Consider the following 23,575-nt stretch of genomic DNA (forward strand, 5'->3'; position numbering starts at 1 on the left):
GCTATCGTAGCAGGTGGCAGGCGAGCTTCCACTGCCCGGCTGCCCGCCAGTCCTCGGGTCTCGCCTGCGCCCGCACATTGAACACACCTGCGCGCCCCCGGAAGGTGCGCGTCCGCGAACCCTGGCGCCGGCTCCACGCCCCCTCCCCCCGTAATTTATTTATTTCCTCGCCTCAACCGTCAGTCTCACACTTCTCTCCCGAGAACCATCGCGCAGGCCGGGCCTAGCAGGGGTAAGCGCCCCCTTCAGCCCCCCCGCCCGGCCCCCGCGGCCTAGGCGCCGCTCGCCGGAGAGCCTGCTGGGCCGCGGCTGCCAGCCCGCCCGCCGCGAACGGGAGGAGCCGAGGCCGGCGCGCCCGGGGCCTCCGGGCCGCGGGGGGCCGCTGTGACCTGCCTTCGCCCCCGCCGCGCCGGATTTGGGGGGAGAGTCGGAAAGCCGAGGCTAGCCGCGGGGGGCGGGCGCTCCGGAGCGGCGGGTTCGGGGGTTGCTTTAGCTGCCGTCCGCTCCGCCCGCCCGAAGCGCTGAGGAGCCTAGCGGGGACCCGCCGCCCTCCTCCTCCATGAGGCCTGAGTGAGCGCCGCGGCGAGAGCCGGCCCCGCGGCGCCTCCCCTCGCGTCCTCTCCCGAGCGCAGCAGCAGCGGCCCCCGGAGGAGGAGGAGGAGCATGTCGGACGGTTTCGATCGGGCCCCAGGTGCTGGTCGGGGCCGGAGCCGGGGCCTGGGCCGCGGAGGGGGCGGGCCTGAGGGCGCTGGTTTCCCGAACGGAGCGGGGCCTGCTGAGCGGCCGCGGCACCAGCCGCCGCCGCCGCCGCAACCCAAAGCTCCGGGCTTCCTGCAGCCGCCGCCGCTGCGCCAGCCCAGGACGGCCCCGCCGCCAGGGGCCCGGTGCGAGGCCCCCGCCGGCCCCCAGCGGCCTGCCCGGCCCGGGGCGCTCCCAGGTACGGAGCCGCTCTAGGGGACCCCGTCCTCCTGGGCCAACGCTTCCCCCACCACGGCCCTCCGCGCGCCCCCGAGGGAGGCGCGCTGCCCCCTCTTTTACCCCCTGCTTCCCCGAGAGCGTTCCCCTAAGGGCCCGGTTGTTTCGCGGTGGGGACGGGCCCAGAACCGGGTTTGGAAGGTGGCCGCCGGAATCCTTTGTGCGCCCCGGCGGGGGGAGGGGCCCGTGGCGCCCTCCGAGTTCTCCTGTCCCGGGAGGAAGTAAAATTCGCCTCTCCCTCCCCTGCCCCCGAGGGGGAGGCCTGAGGCGGGCACCCACCTCTTTTTCACCGACTCTTTAAAAAAGAAAAAAGGAAAAATAAGCTCTCACGTGTTTATTTAGAAAGCAGTAGGTTCATAGAATGATTAAAGCAAGTCTATTGTTCCTTTTTGCAGGCTCTCTGCAGCTATCCTGGCGATAACCTTAAATTTCGTGATGGTTCTTTTTTGACTTAGAAACCAGTCTTGCTCAGATGGCTTTTCCGTATATGTAAGTTGTTATCCAAAGGAATGAAAGCATTTGACACCAATTTTTTTTTTTCCTTTCTCAGAACAAACGAGGCCCCTGAGAGCTCCATCTAGTTCGCCGGATAACATCCCACAGCAGAATTCGGAGTCAGCAATGGCTAAACCCCAGGTGGTTGTAGCTCCTGTATTAATGTCTAAGCTGTCTGTAAACGCTCCTGAATTCTACCCATCAAGTTATTCTTCTAATTATGTGGTAAGTACACCTTTTCACTACAACTCTAATTTAGTATTACTGGAAGAATGTGGTTATTACATCATTTATCAGTATGCTGGTGTGCTTTCTGTACCGCACATAAAAACATAAATGTATTGAAATCATGAGGAAACAAAAGTAATTCAGGAATGTATTTATTATGTTTGGGGTAGTTATTACAGTCAAGGTTTCAAAACGTAAGCTTGAGAGTAGACAGTCTTGCCTATTTTGTTCATTGCTGTATTTCCACCATCTATAATTTAATAAATTTACAGTGGTCAAGGACATCTTCAGTCTATAAAACTGAAGTCTGTGTCCTGACTTTATGGACGACCTATAGAATAGTGGCCTGGAAAAGTTAATTTTTAATTTGATTTTAGCAGGTCAGCTGGATATTCATGGTAACTTTAGGGTAAATTAAACAGTGGTTTTGCTGCGGGCTAATTGTGGTAGGTGTTTTTATGTTAAGTATACATCTGTTGTAACATAACAGAGCCCAGAAGTGTTTCTGGTTCTAATTAACGGTTATATAGAAATGTAGGGAGTTTTGATAAAGTGTTTAGGTATAAAGAACTTTCAGATTCATCTTTGTCAATAATATAAATGTTAGAAATTGGTGTCACTTAAATATCAAGAGAAAACAAGCATGGTTGGGATACAGAGAAAAAAATTGTTGTGATGGTAAATGCATAGTAATTGTAGATAAATAGGGCAGGGACCATTTCTGGATTGAAGAAATGATAATACTTTAGCATAAGTCCTGTCTCTTCTGTTCTTCATTTTTTGACATGTAAGTATATGGAATAGTGTAACTCAGGTTTAGCTCAAAGTTTCACAAAGTGAAAATACTTGGGCATCCAGATAATGAAAAGGAACGTTATCATCATCCCCACAGCCCACTCTGTCTCCTCTCCTCCTCCCCATTACTGCTCTCCAAAGTGAAAGTCGCTCAGTTGTGTCTTGACTCTTTGTGACCCCATGGACTATACAATCCATGGAATTTTCCAGGCCAGAATACTGGAGAGGGTAGCCTTTCCCTTCTCCAGGCGATCTTCCCAACCCAGGGATCCAACCCAGGTCTCCCGCATTGCAGGCAGATTCTTGACCAGCTGAGCCACAATGGAAGCCCACTGCTCTCCAAAGGTAACCACTATTTTGATCTAACAGTAATTTTGCTTCTGTTCAAAATTCATATAAATGGAGTCACATAGAATACACTTTTTCTCTTTCATTCAACATCAAAATTAATCAGTATTGCAGCATGTTACTGGAGGTGATTTATTCTCGTGGCAGTCCACTGTGTGAATATTTGTTGATGATTGGTTGGCTTTCACAGTTGGGCTATTATGTTTGGGGCTGCTGTTCTTGTCCATGTCTTGGTGGATATTTGTCCTTGTTTGTGTTTGGTATATATCTAGGAGTGGAGTTGTTGGGACATAACGGTAGCTAGGTTTAGTAAAGACTGCTGAATACTTTTCCAAAAAGACTGATTGCAGTGTATTCATTGAGTACCATATGGTTTCCAGTTAGTTTAATTCCTTATCAGCACTTGGTATTTACTATTTTAAGTTTAGCTATTCCGGTGGGTGTGTTATCTTTTTTAATTTGAAAAGTCCCTGATCAACTAATGGTGCACACCTCTTTTGTTGCTTTGGGGGTGAGAGTTGGAGGGACTTTACTTCTATATTTGTAAAGGAGAACTTTTTATTCCATATTTTAGAAACTTCATGCATCTTAAGACTGCATTAGGAAAGAGCTTTGGGGCTGGAGAGGGGAAAGTACAGGCATAGCAGGAAGAGCAGTTGACTTGGGGTGGAATGGGCTATCAATCATGTAAAGTAGATGAGAGCAGCTTGGATTCTTGCCCCAAAACTGTTTTTGGCTTAGAAAAGAAAGGAACCGTTTGAGAGTTTTGAGTAGCTGAGTAAGTCTTAAGGATACTTACCTTAACAGCCACAAATGATTTCTCATTTGTTTGCTTTCCCAGTGATTTGGGTTATTTGGTGAGAGGGATGTAGTTTTTTCATTCTCTACCAGCTAGTTTCTTAAATAGTTGAAGTGACTCCCTGAGAGCAGTGTATTGAGCCATGTTCGTCGACTTCTTTGAGCCATTGCTGTCTTCTTGGCACTTCTTAATCTCTTGTAGATCAGCTCCAGCTTGGCTCTGTTTGCCAGAGCAAACTGCAGACTGGAAGCCCATGGCTCACATGTTGCCTGCAGGTGTGTCTTCTTTGGCCCTGAGTATTTCTTTTTAAAGGGGGGTTTATAATTTACCAGTACTTAGATACTGCACAGCTGATTTTTTTTTTTTTTTTTTTTTTTTTTTTTTTTGGAGGTTTCTTTGAGATCATAAGATCTGGCCATACTGGACTGCTATTTTGATAGAGCAAATGTTGGCTGGAGCTGAATAGAGGCAGCCCCTTTAGATAGTGTGTAAGCTCTAATTTGCTCACCGGCTTACTTCATTTGCCTGTAATCCACCTGGATTCTATAGGCATTCAAGCTTGCTGAGTGCATTCGTGCTCGGTCATGTCTGACTCTTGGTGACCCCATGGACTGTAGCGGGCCAGGCTCTGACTTTGGGATTTCCCAGGCAGGAATACTGGAGTGGGTTGCCATTTCCTTCTCCAGGGTTCAAACCAGGGTCTCTTGCATTGCAGGCAGATTCTTTACTGGCTGAGCCACCAGGGAAGCCCCAGGAATGAGTCCGGCTCATATCAAAACTTTAAGGACTAGACACAGAACGGGGGACGTGCCCATTAGAGCACTCACAGGGCTACCCAGGAATCCAACCTGTGTCTTCTGCATCTCGTGCATTGTTGGCGGATTCTTTACCATTTCGCCACCTGGGAAGCTTACTACTCCTGCCCTGATATATTATTCTCTGTCCTTACCCTTTTACCCTTTGTCAAAGCTAAGAGTTTTTCTCAGTCACAGAACAGCAATATTCTTGATTTTTCCCCTGAGTCTTAGGATAAAGTCTGATTATGAGAGAAGCTTTTTCTGACAGTAACCGTAATCCAGAGTTAGCTGTATTCACTCACTTGTTCAGAAAAGAATTGAATACTTAACCATGAATCAAGGACTGGGGATACAGCAGTGGATAAAAAGTTCTTATCTTTGTAGAGCCTGTATTCTAGTGGTCTCCTTGTTGGATTTCCAGAAATTCCTTGAATCTTCCTTTGTTATGCACGTGAGAAGCTATTGCTTGATATCCTCGAGCAGGATCTGCTCTCAAGAATGCATGTGTTTTACATTTTTTATGATAGTCTTTTACTGTGCTTTCATAACCTTTCTAAAACTCTTAAGTCCTTTTATCTTCAAACCTTCCTTTAATATCACTGCTAGAATCTTCTTCATATGCCTTCTTACCAGTGAGTTGCCATGTCCATCTATTCCTGGCCATTGCTTTTTCTCAGGTAAACTACATCTTAAATATTTAATCACGGTTCACTTATGAGAACCAAAAATTCCACATAGGAGTTGATAAATTATTAAGAGACAAAATCCCCCACCCTGCTCAACATGCACAAAAAATCCCAGCTTTTTCTGAGAACCTCCTCCTTCAAGTTACTGCCCAGTTTTTCTTCTGCCTTTTAATAGTGACATTCTTCAAAGTGAAAAATTGTTCACTGTTGTCACTACTTTACTCTTCACTGACCATTGAAACCTCTGCAGACTGATCCTCTTAATTGTGCTATTTTTGTGACAGCTGATGTTTTTATTTTAAAATTGATTGTCCTCTTAACCCTCGTCTAAATAGACTTCTTGAACACCATGTGATCTGTAAGGTTGATCTCCTGGTGTAGGTCCTGAGCAAGGTGCCAAGGGTACATTTTAAGTCTTTCAAAATTTCCTCCTTTTTAAGAACTGAATATTTATGATACTAATCTTGTCTTAAATTTTTCTCTCTTCACATAGTTTTGATTACCAAGACTGCAACCATCATTGTCTCAGATTGAACCAATGAAATTTGCTCCTATGAGCACCTCTCCTCATTTACCTTTCCTTTGGCTTCTGTGGCAGTTCATCCTTTGAATTTTCAGACCATTCCTCCTCTCCTCAGACTGCAGGCTCTGAGAATTGTCTTTTTTCTGTTTTATTACTTCCCTTGATGATAGTACCTATCTCCTAGAATCTGACCATCACATACCTGCCTGCTGATAACTCTGGAATCTAATTCTTCCTCTCAACTCCAGGCTTATGTTTCCATTTGTTTTGCCCTCTTCTGAGGATTGCACAAACTCAAGAACAAAGAAAAATTCATCTTTTTCAAACCTTTGCTTACATTTTTATATTCTAACTAACTGCTCAGGCTAAAAGCTTGTATAGTGTATTGACTCACTTTCCTCTTTCACAGTCTTGCCCACTTTTGAGCAGGTTAACTAAAATAGTCTTGACTGTTCATGTAAGTGTCTGATCATTTTCTTTTGTTCCCACTGCTTTGGTTAGGGGCTTAACTCTTGACAGTGTATTCAAAGTACCTACTAGAAAGTCAGTTTTCTGACTGATATTCCTACTAATCTCTTGTCACAGAATTCTAAGAAAAATGAAACTTAAATATTCCTCAACTTGGAAGCCACTTGACTTCACAGTAAAGACTGAAGAAATTTATACTTTAAAAAAACCTTGTACTAGAGAACTAACACAAGCTTTGATTCCAACATTGGAGTGCTCATCTGTTCACAATACCCCGTACCTCGCTTTTCCCTTTTGTGAAACAGCAGGCTCTGAATCCCCTGTTCAGCTCTATTCAGAACAGCTCTGTTTTCCTCTTTTACTTTCACATTTCAGATTCTGTTAAAAGAGTAATGCTTATTTGGAAAAAAAAACAAAAACCAAAAACTGAAGTTAGTGTTCTAACCTGCATTTTGCTTCAATGAATGACATTTGATAAGAACAGTTAGGAAATCAATACCATTAGCTGGGAGACTTCCTGCTTTTCATTGTCATTAATAGTAGGATACCACAAATGTGTAAAATTTTAAATTGCATATCAAAATCTTAAAACTAGTTTTTAATTGTAAAGCTCACATATGTTTGTAGTTAACATTAAGTAATTATTTAATATAATGCATTTATAATGCTTAACCACTTTCACAATCTCATAATAAAGTCAGTGCCATGCCAGGTTGCTTCAGTCATGTCCAACTCTTTGTGACCTACAATCTTTATGGACTGTAGCCTGCTAGGCTTCTGTCCATGGGATTCTCCACAAGAATACTGGTGTGGGTTGCTATGCCCTCCTCCAGGGGATCTTCCCAACCCAGGGATCTAACCCATGTCTCCTGCGGCTCCTATGTTGTAGGCGGACGCTGAGCCACGAGAGAAGCCCTAAAGAGTGAGTATTTATAATTGTTTCCTCACTCCAGAGATAACTTATCCTTTGTCTATCTTTACAGAAATTTTCATTGCCTATAACTAACAGTTAAATAGTACAAAAATATGCTTCTGTGTTCTTTTAATTCGCTGTGTTGACAGTATTTCTGTATTAATACGTGTCTTTTCAGTGGCTATATGATATTCTATCATGTGGATATAAGGTAACATACTTAACCAACTCTTTGAATTGTTAAGATGAATTTTTGGCAACTTACATGTAATTAAAAACTTATTATAAGTTTATAAATAAGTAAACTTATGTGTCAAAACTGGGTTATAGGCCTTTGATTTTTTTTTGGAGTATAGCACAGAAGTTAAAAGCATAGACTTTGTTCTGTGCTCAATTCTTAATAACTTACATGTCTATAAGAGCTATATGAGCATGCGCAGGTTAGTTGAGTTGGTACAAGATCCTTCCTTGCCTAAACCCACCCTAACCCCGACCCCTGCTCGGTTTTTCCACTGCCTCTTGAACTGGTCTTAGTGTGGTTCCCAAACCCCACAGGATCTCTGCATTTGCCTCATGGATCCCATTAGCAACTGCCTTATCCTCAGTTTGTGTATTCTGGCATCTCTTAAAGGTATTAGGCAAATGCATATCTCCTTAGGGCCTGTATACTTCTTGTCCTCCTTGCATAAAATCTTTACTTAGATGTTTGTGTTGCTAGTTTCTGAGTTTGTTGTTTTGCTCTTTCTTTCTCAGTTCAGATATTAACTGTTCAGAATTCTTCCCTGACCGTTTTTTTCCCACTATATCTCAATATCTGAAAAGTGTCTGCCATTATGAAATATAAGCCCAAGAGAGGAAGGAGGACTTTATCTCCTTTATCCATGATGTGACAGTATTCCCAGCACCTAGAGCAGTCAAGTAAGCACTCAACACTCAGATGGGTTTGAATGAACAACATACTATATCAGCAACTGGTGGCTGTTAGTTTATTGATAGAGGACCATCCTAGGTACCAACAAATGTAGTTGATCATTCTCCTTTCTGGATGCTTTTTACACTTTAGCTCCTTTAGGTGTGAGAACATGGCTGCTGTATTTGAAATGTGTTTCAGTACTTTCCTAGAAATTTAAAATTTGTTGAACACGTAGTACCTCACTGTGTACTGGTCCAAGGGCTTTTACTAATTAACTCGCTTAACTCATTAACTCATGTAATCCTGTCACACAGCTGTAATGTTTATGATTCATGAATTTGAATTTCATCAACACTAATGCTTACTTTATCTTACAGTACAGTTACTTAATTTGGATTCAAGTGTGTGATCAGACAGACATTTAAAGTATGCAAGTTTCCCTGCTTTTCTGCTCAGTGAACCCTGTCTGAGCATGATAGGCACCGTGCTCTGCTCTTACTTCCTGAGTCCTCTTATAGTACCTGTAATAGGTCATGTTAAATATCACTTTAGTGTCTAGAAGTATAAAAAAATTATGCAACATGGCCTCTAAATGGTGGTCAGCTTAAGAATATGGTCATTACCAGCAGTATTAGTCTTCTCACTAAGATTATACGTCCAGCTTCCACATGGGGCTTTCCTAGGGCAAATTCTGACTAGGTGTGATCCCCCCCCCCCCCCCCCCCCCCGCTTCCTTACTTTACTCACTGACTTTGGAACTTAACTCCTTCATAAAATGCTTCCATACTGTAGTCATAATTGTTTCATGTGGTTTCTCATTTTGACTTCTTTTGGAAAGGGGTGAATTTTATCAAGCTGCATAGTTACTGGATTTCCCTGGTGGCTCAGATGGTAAAGAGTTTGCCTGCACTGCAGGGGACCCACAGGTTCAATCCCTGGGTTGGGAAGATTCCCTGGAGAAGGTAATGGCTATCCACTCCAGTGTTGTTGCCTGGAGAATCCCATGGACAGAGGAGCCTGGTAGGCTACAGTCCTTGGGGTTACAAAGAGTCAAGACATGACTGAGCGACTAAGACTATCACTTTCATGGACTAAAAAGCAAAACGAAAACAGATGATGAAGCAGACATCAGTCAACTTTTTGGCTCCCCTGGTGGCTCAGATGGTAGAGTCCATCTGCAATGCAGGAGACCTGGTTTTGATCCCTGGGTCGGGAAGATCCCCTGAAGAAGGAAATAACTTTCAAGTAAACTTCAGAATGCTTTGGGTGGTATTCCAGACATTGTGAACGTAAGAATTGATACTCAGATCTGTTATCTTTTGCACCAGTCACCCTACTCAACATTCTGCCATTATTTAAAATGCTGGGAACTACTAAAGGTGATAGTTTAAAAAAAAAAAAAACTTCATTGGGAGTATAGTTGATTTACAATGTTGTATTAGTTTCAGCAAAGTGACCCTGTTGTACATATATCTACTTTTTTAGATTGTTTTCTTATATAGTTCTTTACAGAGTATTGAGTAGAGTTGCTTTTGCAATACAGGAGGTTCTTATTAATTATGTGTTTTGTATACAGTAGTATGTATATATCGATCCCATTCTCCATAAGTTTTTTTCTATGTCTGTGACTCCCATTTCTGTTTTGGAAATAAATTCGTGTCATTTTTTAAAAACTTGATTGTGCATTAAGCGATAATCATATGACCTTTGTCTTTCTCTGTCTGACTTATTTTGATAATCTCTAGGTTCATCCATTATTTCATTTTTTATGGCTGTATATAAGTACCACATCTTTATCCGGTCATCTGTCGATGGACATTTAGGTTGCTTCTGTGTCTTGGCTCTTGTAAATAGTGCTGCTGTGGACATTGAGATGGTAGTGATAGTAACTGGAAACTATTGCTACTATCAAGATTGGCTGGACATAGCAGCCAGAAAGTCTCTCACCACTGTACACTATGATATTTTTAGTCATTTAAACTATATATATTTTTCTATCTCTGGAGATTGACAAATGACAAACTTTTTTTTCCAATATAGAAATTGTTGAATGTCTACAAGGGTAGAGAATGGTATAATGAATGCCCATGGCCTCAATAGTTAACTACATGTGGCCATTCTTATTTCTATATCTCTGGTCCCTCTCCCCCTTCTGTTTTGAAACAAATCCTGAATCTTATTATAACTCTTAATTTTGATCTTGGTCTCATAGTGAAATGTTGGTTTAAACTTTACTTCTCAGTCATCTTGTAAATCTGCCAGAGGTGGGAAGACAGTTCTCTACCCAGCTAGATGGAGCCCTTCTGTTACCACATTTTGGCTGTTGGGCAAGGAAAAAGTGGACTAAATTTTTTGAAGAAAATAACACGTTTTATTAGGTTAAAGATTCTTAAAAATACCATTTGAGCTAGAGACATTCCAATTTAAAGCTGCCTCATGTTTATTTTAGCTAGTTGCATGGATTAATGTTTTTCTTCTAACTTTTGACCTATAGGAATCCTATGAGGACGGCTGTGAGGATTATCCTACTTTATCAGAATATGTTCAGGATTTTTTGAATCATCTTACAGAACAGCCTGGCAGTTTTGAAACTGAAATTGGACAGTTTGCAGAGACCCTGAATGGCTGGGTCACAACAGATGATGCTTTGCAAGAACTTGTGGAACTCATCTATCAACAGGTAGGTTGGCTGACAGCATGGGGCGCTCATTGAACAGCTTCCCTGATGCCGGAAGATGGTGCCTGCTCCTTGAGGGGAGCCAGGTTCACGTTTACCAGCCTCCACATGCCTTGACTGTTGATGGTTCATGGGAGCTTTTAAGTCTCTGTTGTACAAAATTTCTGTAGTTAGAGATCCAGGACTGTAGCCAAGGCTCTGTACAGGCATTTGGAAGGAAGTTTTGGACACTTATGAAGACACTACATGAATATCTTGCTTTTTTCCAAACCCCTGTTTTACAAGAATCTGCCATTATTGGAGTAGGGGAGAAAAAGTCATGGGAGAACTCTTGCCTCATAAATGAATGTTTATTTTATGAGACTGGCACGCTACCTACTGTGCTAACGAGGCACCTGATTCTTTATTTTAAAAAAAAGAAAGGACTATAAACACTCTGACTTGAATCTTAATGTTTCTGCTTGTCTTTAAAATTTTCAAGGATTAATTCCTTAAAAAAATCTAATGTCAGTCTAGGTTATTTACACAGAGTTTAGTTTTAATCTTAGCATATTGGTCGTTGAAATGTTAATGCTATTTTAAGGGGGGAAACATAGCCCTCAATTCTGAAGATGAATTTAAGGTCAGTGAGTGAGACTGGCCAAAAACAATAGGAGATAAGCACCGTCCAAGGTTGTATTTCTCTTTAAGTCATTGCTGAAGGAGCAGCTCTAACTTGGATATATGAAAGGATGACTTATGATAGCAGGTCAATTTTTTTTTTTTTAACTGTTTCATTTGACTATTTTTTCAGTTTGTTCTCAATTGTTTTCTAGACTCCAATATTACCTGGCCAGTTCTTAGATTTTGTTTTTTGAAAATGCCTGAGCTTTTAGGAATATAGAACTGCTCTGTTTGTCCTGAATCCTACTTTTGACATGAAAGCTGCTCATCTTCCTTGATGGGAAACTAATAAGAAATATCTAAACTCATATCATGGAGCATGGAGATACAAAGGTTAAAACCTTTTTAGCAGAGTTAAAATTGGTTGTCAGTGGAAGTAAAGTTGAGGTATAGCAGGGATGCCGGAAACTTGAATGACCAATTTTGTTGTCTTTAAATTTACTTTAAATGTTAAGAGCAAAGGGAAACAGGTAGTGCCAATAATGAAAAAAGTATAAAATTTGAATTTTAAGTCTATTATGGTACCAGATACACATATATGAATGTCAGTACAATCAGTCTTTCTTCCTAGATGAGAAATGTACAGGGTCCTATGTGAGCAAGGAAGTAATTAGAAATAAAATGTTCTAATTATAAAGTACTTCATGCCTGGCAGTGCTAAACACTTGACCTGTAGTTAACTCACTTAATACTTGGTGGTTGTAAGGTATTACGTTTATCCCCATTTTATACATAGCTTAACAGAGGTTACATGACTTGCCTAAGGTTACACATGTGTAACTAGACCCAGCATAGGGTTGGAGGGGCATTTAGGCCGTCTGTTAGATCTAGACTCTGGTTAACTACTGCTTTTGTGATAAGTCCCTTAATGTGTATGCTCTACTGTTCTTTAAAAACTGCAGTGAAAGTTAAACTTCCTGAGTACTTCTTTGGCTGTATCACTCAGTCTTTGATATTCAGTGTTTTTCCATTGTCTTATTAAAAATATTTTATTTCTTTTGATTTTTCTCTTTACCTTGAATGTTGGGAGTGTTGCTGAAATGTTAATCTTTTGCATCAGGTATGTTAATTACCTCTATAGGAATCAAAACTGAAGCTCAGGGAGGTTTAGTAATGTCCAGGGTCACAAATGTCCAGGCCTATCTTGTTCTGGACAGCTAGATGCCAAAGTTGGTGCCATCCTATTTCTGAAAGATACCTCTGATCAGTAGTTCCACAAATACTCTTTTTAATTGGCACTATGCAACTGGGTACCTGTACATATTTTATGTAGAAATGAGCAAAGAGATTATCTGTTTGCTTTCTGCTAACCTTGGGTAAATGATGGGGAGAGCTTGCCTTAATGTTTTTCTTTGCATTTATTCTGGTTCTTGGTGTAAGTTTGGGAGGGAGAGTTAATTTCCTTATGCCTAACAATCATAAATGACTTGTACCTTTCTGTACAGTACTGAAGGTAGGAATGTTTTTTCCTCTTTAGAATATTGCTGTGAAGTGTTTGCATTAATGACGTGATGTATCTGTGTCATACAAAACTTTTTTCTTTTTGAAAGGCCACATCTATCCCCAATTTCTCTTACATGGGAGCGCGCCTCTGTAACTACCTGTCCCATCATCTGACAATTAGCCCACAGAGTGGCAACTTCCGCCAATTGCTACTTCAAAGGTCAGTGTGAACGTATGAGAGTGAAGGAGAACTCCTAAACATGCTAGAATTTGACCATTCTTCTTGCTAAGATTGGGCTTCATAGGAAGTTGCAGGGAAGAATAGGGCAGACCATTCTTATTTTGAATATAGTATTAAAAGTTTATACTCATATATAGCAGTCTTTTTTCAATAATGGTCTCTCCCTTTGGTTTTGTGCCTGGAAGGGCCTTTTCTTTTTCCAAGATCTTAAAAATGGTCACTTTACATATTTCTTTGTACTTACTTTGGCTTGAGTAAGGTTCTAATTTCACTTACTGTCACACATTTAACCAGTTTTTCCCATATTACATTTTTGAATGATCCATTCCTTATTGATTAGAAGTGCTACCTTTATTGCACTACATCCTTAAATTTGGGTTGATTCTAGACTTTAATTATATTCTATTCATTACTTTTTCTCTTTCTGATTTATTAGCACGCTATTAAAAAACTCTTAATTTTCTCACAACTAGTCTAGTTAGTTACCCATTTTATGTGTGTGTGTGTGTGGTCTTTGCTACTCTGGCATGTTTATTTTCTCCAGATTTTAGAATCAGCATGTGAAATTACACAGACCTTGTTAGTATTTATTGATGTTTGGGGATGACATTGAATTTATGAGCTAATATAGGGAAATTTTCTTATAATTTGAGTTTTTTAATCAATAACAAATTGTTTTTGAGTTTATTATAATTTGTCTATTAGTTCTTTGAAAGTACTTTTAATGGTTGCGAAGTATTCCATCGTGTGGTTAAACTGCACTTTAACAGAATAGATTCCAAAAGTACACTCCAGAGACACGTAAAATTAAGCTTTTGGTAAACGTGAAACTTTAAAAACTTTAGTAGAAGACAAACTGTGCTGCTGACGTAACTGGCTAGTCATTTGGGGTCGGGGAAAACAAAGATGGATTCTTGGCTTACTCTCTACACCAAAATGTATTTCAAATATAAAAGTAAAACAGTAAATACTAAGGAAAAATTGACCAAAAAAAATTAGGTTGGCAAAGCCCTTTAAAGTAAGACATAATACCCACACCCTAAAAGAAGAGATTAAACTTAATTAAATATAGATTGTAAAATTGGGGAGTCATAATTTATATGAAGTAAATTAAAAATAGAGAAATTTGTAACACATGGCAATGAGCCCATTTATTTAGTATGAAAAGAGGGGCCTCTTAGGAATGAGTAAGAAAAAGGCAAGTATTTTAGTAAAAATATTTGGAATGACTCCAGATAGGTGCAGTTTGGGGAAATGTAAATGACAAATTTATAAAAATATAGCTAATCTACCTAATAATTAAAGAAGTACAAGTTAGAGCTTCTGGGAAGGTGTAGAAGTAGGCATTTGAAGAGGTAGAATGGCAGAAAGGCTTGCTTATCTTCCCTTGTGCTGCTCACCTTTGGAAATGGCCTGAGTCCCTGCTCTTGCAAATTCTGATACTAGACTGAAGTTGAGCCTGGGCATGGTTTATAAAGCTCTCCCAAGTGATGCTACTGTGTAGTCACGGCTGAGAACCAGTCTTCTGACTCTGCTGATTATATACCCACTGTGTATGCTTCTCTAGTATTGGCATATGGTCAAAGCTATTAACATGGAGAAATGCTACTCATGTAATAAGCAAAAAGGTAGTAATCTATTAACTGAAAAATGTAGGCATACTTTGAAAAAAAAAACAAGTTACCTTCACAGCAGTTATCTCTAGGTTGTAATGTTTTTGTTCTTTTTATTTCAAAAAGGTTAAAACCAAAATATAAACGTGTGTTGCTTTTATAATTGAAAAATCTTAAGCTTAAAGTTTTAGGGTCTTTCCTGTCACCAAGATAATCAGTCATGCACAAGGGTAGAGATTTACATTGGTACATAACTGACGTATATTAATGTATAATCTAATAGCATTAATAGCATTGATAGAAACAGAAGGTCACTTCATCAAAGCTCTTTGCTGAAAAGTCATAAAAGGAAAGGCAGACAAAGGAAAGTAGCCAAGGTGCATGGTTAACTGAATTGGCATTAATTAACTGATCCTTTCCATTATTAACCAGAGTATTCTATTTATAGATATCCCAAGTTTTTTTCTGATGAATTAATTTAATATGTTTGAAAAGATAACCAGCAGTGCTTTCTTAAAAAGCCTAGTGAGACAATAAAATGAGGTGGTGGGTTTTTGTTTTGTGTTTTTTTAGTGCCAATATACAACAAACCTCATGAAACCTATGCTGCTGTAACTTGTTACAAACTTGATCTTATAGGCTTATTTTCAACTGTTGTTACCAATTTCTTAAAACTAGGAATCACTGTGTGAAAGATAATGCATATTCTGATCTCTGCAGTAGACAGGAACACTTTTATTACAGAAAATCAAAATGTTGGTGCATTGTGCTTGCCTCTGAATTGCTTGTGAACAACCACACTGACAAATGGTTACCTTACTTGATTATTTTTTTTAAAAAGCAATATGAGATTACATAAAGGTATGTCTTTATTAGATGTCGGACTGAATATGAAGTTAAAGATCAAGCTGCAAAAGGGGATGAAGTGACTAGAAAACGATTCCATGCATTTGTGCTCTTCCTGGGAGAACTTTATCTTAACCTGGAGGTGAGTACTTTTCAGTAGTGACAAAGCCTAAGATATAAATTGATCTCAAGGGATTTGTATTTACCATAGCCTTTTACAACATTAGGGATGAAATGGGAGAGGAAAAAAGTCTCAGTACCTACTAATGGTAGTTGTGGTAGTGGTGGTTGTTTAGTTGCTAAGTTGTGACTGACTCTTTTGTGACTCCATGGACTGTAGCCCACCAGGCTCCTCTGTCCATGAGATTTCCCAGCAAGAATACTGGGGTGGGTTGCCATTTCCTTCTTTGGGGATCTTCCTGACCCAGGGATCAAACCCACATCTCCTTCATTGGCAGGCAGATTACTTACCACTAAGCCACCAGGGTCTGTCTTCAAATGGAACACATATACCATTCTGTCTTCTGTTCATGGGAAGGGTGTTGGGAGATGGTTACTAAGCACTTTAAAGTCATTATATACTTTTGGAAATCCATGGTTTACATGTGATTTTAAGCTTTTGGAATACAGACAATCACACTTTTTTGAGTTCTTGTTTCATAAATATTAGCACACTTAGTTTGTTGACTTTCAGATAGTGACTCAAAAGCAGCTTGTCCTACAGAGCACAAAGCTTTGAGTGAAGAGGGGAGAGATTAAAGTTTCTGAGGTTGTTTTTTTACACCTAACTCACCCTCTGTAGTTCTTTTTGGTCCTATTGTATGTATGAATTTTCCACATAAACTGTATTCGTACGAAGTCTACAGCTAAATTGGTGGTATACTTGAGTAAGTATATGCTTGTTGGCAGGCAACATAAGTGCTGAATGTTACTTTGTAATGGATTTGCTTGTTTTTCTTTTGACTAGTTATTCCCAGGTATACCTATAGGGTCTGATTTGGGGACTTGTGTTGTAAATGCCACTGAAAAGACACATGAATCTACCATCAAATGTACATCTCAGTGCATCTAGATCTTTGTTCAGTCTTGTGCCTGATTTACTATCCATTTTACCACAGATAGCCTTAATTAAAAAAAAAACTCATGCCTTAATCTTAGTTTATTTTGGTGTTAAGCCAGATAAGAGCACCAATATCAAATGTGCTTTAAATGGATTGTCACTAAGAATGCTGTTGAATTTCCTATGTAGAAATAATCATATGTGTAGGGAGAATGATAAAGATAAAACATGACTCCTGAGTTTATAGTTCAAGTCAGAGAGCTGAGATACATGTTCCATTCTGATATAAATTGTTTTAAAATAGTATAAAAAGCCAAAAAAAAAGCTCTGTGTTCCCCCAAAGATCTTAACTTTATAGACTAGAAACTGCTTTATGAAGCAGCAACATTAAGAGGCTTAAATTATCCTGACCGTGTGTTTTGTTTTAACCTAAAACACTTTGTTTTTCCAACATTTTGTTAAACCATTTATATATTTGTATTTTGGCATGGTTGCCTTTTCTTTTCTTTTGCCCCAAAAGATCAAAGGGACAAATGGACAGGTTACAAGGGCAGACATTCTTCAGGTCGGTCTTCGGGAGTTGCTGAATGCCCTCTTCTCTAATCCTATGGATGACAACTTAATTTGTGCAGTAAAATTACTGAAGGTGGGTTTTACTTATTTTTTTTCTTAAAATTTAAAATGTTTTATCCCTCTAGTGCATAACTTAGAGGAAGGGAAGTACAGTACATATACAAATTCAAGATTAAGTTATCTAAGTTAAACACTTATTTATCTCTTGAATTTAAATATTGGAAGAGCAGTATATACTTACTGCTTAATATAAGCAGCAAAATTTAAAAGTAAAAAATAGAAGTTCTTCACTCTTTCTGTAAAGTCCTTTTTCTTCCTTTCCTCTGTATGTATGCTCTCATAAGATCTTATTCTGTTGTGGTTTGTTGTTTTTTTTTTAATCACCCAGTGAGAATCTTGGATTTTTGCCTGGCTCTTTTTTCAGTAGCTTCCTAGTGTTCCATTGTACACATGCACATTGTTTATCCATTCCATCCTTGAACAGTTATTTTCAGTTTAGCCAGTAAGCACTGTCAGTAATCTTTAATTGTATCTTTATATATGCAGTTGTTTATGTAAGTTAAATTCCTACACATAGATTTGGTGGCTCAAGGAGCATGTATACCTCAATTTGTTAGGTAATGCCAAATTTCCCTTCTAAATGCTTATTAACCAGAGTGTATTCCCACCAACAGTGAACGAGCATACCTCTTTCCCTGTATGCTTAATCAGCGATGGGAGAATTAATCCTAGATTTTATTTTATCATTGTGATGAGTAAAAACCAAAACATTTCAATTTGCATTTCCTTGGTGAAAATCACAAGTGAATTTAAGCTTTTTTTGGTTTATAAGCAATTTTTTTCCCCACAGTTTCTGTGAATTACCTGTTTCTATCCTTAACTTTTTCCTGATGAAGTTTGTGTTTTTTAAGTTCTGAGTTTCTATACTTATTGGATGTTGTATATATTAAAAAGTGATGTTGGTTAAAATTTTATACCTATTTTAGTCATACAGCAAACCTAATGTATAGTCATTGGCATATACAACCTGTGATTAAATTTCTGCTATAGTTCATTCCTTTTCCTTGTCAAGAAGAACAAAGTATAGTGATTCTTGAATATAGATGGTAGAATATAATTGGGAATATTTAAGTTGCTAAATTCATCCTGTTTAAAGAATGTTTGAACTGCTGCTAAGATCTTTTTAGAATTTCGATACTTCATTGAATTCCTTTTTTTTTGACTGATACTTGCTTGTTTAGTTGACAGGGTCAGTTTTAGAAGATGCCTGGAAGGAAAAAGGAAAGACTGACATGGAAGAAATTATTCAGAGAATTGAAAATGTTGTCCTAGATGCAAATTGCAGCAGGTAGGAAAAGAACTAGTATAGATAGCCAGTAGATATTCCTTGCTTTTTCTTTGGGGGTGTTTTTAATCTGTTGTAGTTTATTGGAATAATCTTAATAGATCCACAGAAATTTTTTCCTTTACCTATGAATTCTGCTCACCTAGCCACTTCCTTCAATTATGCTTATAAATAGAAGTTAAGATATTCCTATGAGAGTATGACTCCATTAAAAAAAAAGTTCATACTTTTATAATTCAATAAATACTAGGATAAAGTACACTTGTAAATCCAGTTGGAGGTATAAAAATGTTAGCAGCATCCTACTGCCTTTGAGAAACATATATAGTCAGTTACCGAGAACAAGTATCAAGCCTGTTTATTCCAAAAAAAGACAGCAGGAGCTAGGCAGTGGGGTACAAGCACATAGCTTTCATCTTAGTGCATGAGAAAGCAGTTTGTATCCTTTGGCCAGTGCTGGACGCTGCTGACCAAGTGTAGCTCTCAGAGGTGAGAGCTGGCCCTTCAGTGGGCGGCACTGTGGGAGTCTGACCTCGATAAAGCGGAAATTGCTGCAATGTACAGTGAGGCTCAGATCTAGAAGTGGTTCTCTGAAGTCCCTCTTCCTCCCATGGCGTCAGGTCATCCTTTCCACAGCACCGTCAGTGAGGGTCAAAGGCATACAAATCTCACTGGAGATCAGCTACTCCTGCAAGAGTCTGAAGGATACTATTGCTGTTAGAAGGAAGAAACTGTTCCCCAGGTCAAGGAGAGGAAAGAAGTACTGACTGTGGTCCATGGCACCAACCTTCTGGGGCCTTTTCAAGCATCTGGAAAGGGTCTCTAAAAAGGCTAGCAGAGAGCTGAGCCTGCCAACTGGCATTCCATTGTCTATGAATTGGACAGGAACATGAAGCCCAGCAAGCCTGTGCAGTTCCTAGGGCATGAGGAGACAGTGTGTAAAGCCATGGAAGCTGTGTGCCTAGGGCAAGGCCGAGAAGGAAGAACAAGCAGCAGACTACTCCCAAGGACACCCTCCCTGCCCCTCCCATTCCTCTGCACCTCCCCCCCTGCACATGTCACAGTGACCACATCCGTGTAAGTGGCAGCTCCGGATGGAGACTGGTGGCTCCCCATTTTGTATTAACTATTTTGTCTCTTGCACCCACTCCCTTCATACACTGTAGTTAGAATAGCACGTCTGGGGCAGGGTCCTCAGTCCAAGCCGAGGGAAGCCTTGTTCAAGAAGGTCAACAGGTAGTAATTCAGGGGCATTTGTCAATGCTTTGTTTATTACAAGGACTTGTTTGAGTAATGGTAGGGTAGTCATGTTAAGGTGTGAGCAATGAGGGGAGGCAGGAGAGCCTATTTGTGTTTCCAGGGGCCAGTCCTGTACTATCCTGTAGTCTAGTGACTGCATGACTCTAGTCATTACAGTGGGAAATGAATGTAACCTGTGATGCTTCAAAGAAATATTTCCTCCCTGGCTCCAGGAGATTGGGATTGATTCTGAATGTTTCTGTGTTGTCTTTATTTTTACAAAAAGTTATATAATTAAAAACATTCTGGGGTTTCTCATGGCAATTGCAATATTACCTTATGTGGTCATCACAAAATAAGCCATTCCTTACACCACCATGGGATAAACTCCTTAACTTCTAAGGTGTAAGAACTTCATGCTTTGATGTAAGTTAGAATTCCTCCCCTCCTTATTTTATGGCAGTGAAATGCCTCTTGATCAAGTCCAAGTATGTCTTTCACTGTGCCCTGATTTCTGAATCTTGTTCTAGTTGCTTGGCCTGCCACTTGGGCCCACAACTCATTTGAGCATAACTGTACCAAATTGTTTTATTTCCAGATCAGTATAATAAAGGAGTGATACTCATTTTTTAAAGGAGATAAATTTGTTTCATTATGGGAAATGTCTAGAAAATCAGTGCATGTTAAATTTTTTAAACAAAGTTTTAAGCATCTGTAATATATTAGAGAATGGTAACACTTGCTCACCTTAACTCATTTTTAACTTTTGTCTGCAGAGATGTAAAACAGATGCTTTTGAAGCTTGTAGAACTCCGGTCAAGTAACTGGGGTAGAGTCCATGCAGCTTCAACATACAGGGAAGCAACACCTGAAAATGATCCTAATTATTTTATGGTATGCCAGTGGATGCATTTTAAGTTTGGTTATTGCTTGAATTCAGATTCTGGTAATTTGTAGATAAGTTGCATAAAGCAGTTCTCAGAATTTAATATAACAGTTCTTCACTGACTTAGGGTCACATGGAAGCCATGGAATCCTCAGTGAAAGGGTAGACTAGAGAAAGAGCCATTTAAAGGCAAGGGAAATAAAAGGCCTGTATTTCAAACTTTTACTGGCATTTTGTAGTAAATTAAGAAAATGAAAATGGCTATCAGGCCAGTGATGCTCTGAAGCTCTCAATAGGACAGGCATAAAGAAACCATGGAGGAATGCTTTTATTATAATCCAGTCTTGGAGATGGCTTTAAAGAAAAAATGGTGGTGGGAACCACAGCTAAAAATCAGTTGACTTTAAGTCACAATGCACAACAGACCAACTCACTTAGAGTGTGACAGGCAGTAGACAGGGTTAGACATAGGAACTGGAGACAAGGAAATAGTCCTCTAAAGACTGTCGACTTTTGCAGTGAAATGGAAATGGCTGCTAGGAAGTTTTTTGCTTGTTATTGCATTATCAGGTACAGTTGAGTGTCCTCAGTCATGTTCTGTTAATGTGCTTTTAAAAAATCAATTCTGAAATAACATATTTTAATCACTCTTGATTCCTCCTAGAATGAGCCAACATTTTATACATCTGATGGTATTCCTTTCACTGCAGCTGATCCAGGTATGTCATCTCAGGCATTTTCTGCCCATTTATTGGTAAGATATTGAATTACAGAAAACCATACCCTCACCAGCATGAAGTTGTAGCTTTAAGAATTCACATCATTGTAAAATATAGGGTAAAGTTTTGTCTCACTAGAATATTCTCACAGTTACTGTTTGGAACCACCTCAGGTTGAACATCTGATTCAGTATATAGTACCTTGTCACCTTAACAGTGAAGGATTGGAAGAATCCCTCAATTAAATGCAACCATTTTTATCTTTTCTCTAATACTTTAATACTCTAAACTTTCAGGTAGTTAGAATGAAAGGGAAGGATGGTTCTAGTTCACTATGTAGTCTGCAGCTTTCATTGGTACAGGTTAATACTTGCAGATGTTAAGAATTGTGGATTTTATTAATAGTTGGGTCAGTTAATTAAAATCTAAATCTGTGCACACTTCTCCTTCCAGAAAAGGGCCATTTGTAAAATGATTGCTTTAATTGTGGTAAACAGAACTGAACTGTGAGCAAAAGAAAATTTTCCCACTTAATACAACCTTACAGCCAGCTTATCAGAATTTTCTCATTTGTTTCCTCTGGATTACAGACACTGACTGTCCTATGCCTCTAGCACAGAGGTCAAAAGAACTGCTTAACTTTTCAGCTTTAAATTATGAATTACAGACATAAGTACAATTTAAAGTTGAAAAGTTAAGCAGTTCTTTTGACCTCTTTGGTGGTTTTTATATTGTTGAGTATTTCAAAACTGGCCAGTTTGATTCACTGTCAAGATAAACTAATTTCACTATATCATTATATATCTTGGGTCTTTTCAAAGAAATAAAACTGTATAGATAATACTAAGCCATTTTCTGTTACTGTAATTGATCTTTCACCCTCAAGTCCAGTCCTTCCATAATTTCCCTCCTAGGGTACTTACTATCCTGAAATGGGTGTCATTGTGTTATCTTTTTACTTCATATTTCTGTAAGTTACAGGCATTACCATACACAGTAGTAGTAACCTAAAACGTACCTTATTGTGCATGTCTTTTTGCAGTTTATTTTTTTACTCAGTATTTTTGGTATTTGTTTGTGTTGATATATATAAATGCCAAATGATAATCTACTGAGAGGAAACCATAATTTATAGATTCCCTCCCCCTTGGGGCCCCCCATTTTTTACAATGGGGGGTGGTTCGCACTTATTACTACCCATAATACCATGCAAACAAACCTTTAATAATCTTTGCATATAGAGAAATTTCCTTAGGGTAAGGAAGTAGAATTGTTAGATTATAGGCAATATGCATCTTCCGCTTCACTAGATGTTGCTAAGCTGCTTTCCATCATGATTATACAGCTTAATATTCCCACCAGCAGCATATGAAAGTTCCTGTTTCCCATTGTTGGTAATACTTACTGTTACCAGACTTATTTTTCTTTCACCAGACCTCTTTTTCTGGTTTCTGTTTTATTAAAATAACATTTTAATAGCTGTTAATAACATTTAATAACATTTTCTGTTTGTTATTTATAATAACAGATTTTATTAACCTTTCGATTTCTTTGAGAATCACCTGCTTGTGTCCTTTTCACATATCTCTGTTGAATCATTTGTTTTTCTTATTGATTTGTAATTATTTACATGGTCTGGAAAGTGATCCTTAGTTTCTGCCAGTATGTGCTATCTTTCCATTTTTTGTCTTATGTAGAAGCTTTGAGTGTTAGGAGTCTTATGTGTGTCCATGACTTAGTTTCCTTACTACAGGCAAATTCTATTGTGTTCTAAACCCTGTTTTTTTATATTTAGGTGTTTAATCCATCTGGCTAACTCTTGTATGTGAGATATGGTAGGAAGTAAATACTCTGTAGTTCCTCATGTCAACACAGAGGATGCTTCCTCTCTTGCATAAAATATCCCTCTGTGTATCATGTAACTCCCTATAAATTTGTGTCTTATTCCTGTGTCTGTGAGTGTGGATCTTCTATTTGTCTTGACATCAATACTGCATTCTCTTAAAATTTTATTTATTTTCTGGCTCTGCTGGGTCTTTGTTGCTGCATAGGCTTTCTCTAGCTGCGGGGAGTGGTGGCTTGTCTCATAGCTCAGGGGTTCTAGAGCATACAGGTTTAGTTGCTCCATAGCATGTGAGATCTTCCTGGACCAGGGAACAAACTTGTGTCTCCTGCATTGGCAGGTGGATTCTTAACCACTGAACCACCAGGATAGTCCCAATACTGCATTCTTAGTTATTCTAACATACTGTAAATCTTGCTGTGTCTGGTGAGACAGATTTTCCTTCTTCCCCTTATTCTTTGAAGCTGCCTTGATTCATTTTGGTTCT

General features: G+C 39.3%; 1 protein-coding gene across 2 annotated transcripts in view; it reads left to right on the forward strand.

Annotated features, from left to right (window-relative positions):
- The first annotated feature begins 437 nt into the window (after nucleotides 1-437).
- The window catches only part of PAIP1 (poly(A) binding protein interacting protein 1), a 28,874-nt gene continuing 5,736 nt past the window's right edge, over nucleotides 438-23,575 (forward strand). The window contains exons 1-9 of one of the 2 annotated variants that reach the window (XM_052659085.1): nucleotides 438-937; nucleotides 1,526-1,695; nucleotides 10,435-10,620; nucleotides 12,831-12,943; nucleotides 15,454-15,565; nucleotides 17,004-17,129; nucleotides 18,298-18,404; nucleotides 20,417-20,534; nucleotides 21,191-21,245. In XM_052659085.1, coding sequence (XP_052515045.1) covers nucleotides 664-937; nucleotides 1,526-1,695; nucleotides 10,435-10,620; nucleotides 12,831-12,943; nucleotides 15,454-15,565; nucleotides 17,004-17,129; nucleotides 18,298-18,404; nucleotides 20,417-20,534; nucleotides 21,191-21,245 — 1,261 coding nt within the window. In that variant the 5' untranslated portion in view covers nucleotides 438-663. The remainder of the gene's footprint in view (nucleotides 938-1,525; nucleotides 1,696-10,434; nucleotides 10,621-12,830; nucleotides 12,944-15,453; nucleotides 15,566-17,003; nucleotides 17,130-18,297; nucleotides 18,405-20,416; nucleotides 20,535-21,190; nucleotides 21,246-23,575) is intronic. The other variant, XM_052659086.1, reaches the window with a different exon arrangement.

The sequence above is a fragment of the Budorcas taxicolor genome, chromosome 20 (genome assembly GCF_023091745.1).
Source record: "Budorcas taxicolor isolate Tak-1 chromosome 20, Takin1.1, whole genome shotgun sequence".
Taxonomy (NCBI): Eukaryota; Metazoa; Chordata; class Mammalia; order Artiodactyla; family Bovidae; genus Budorcas; species Budorcas taxicolor.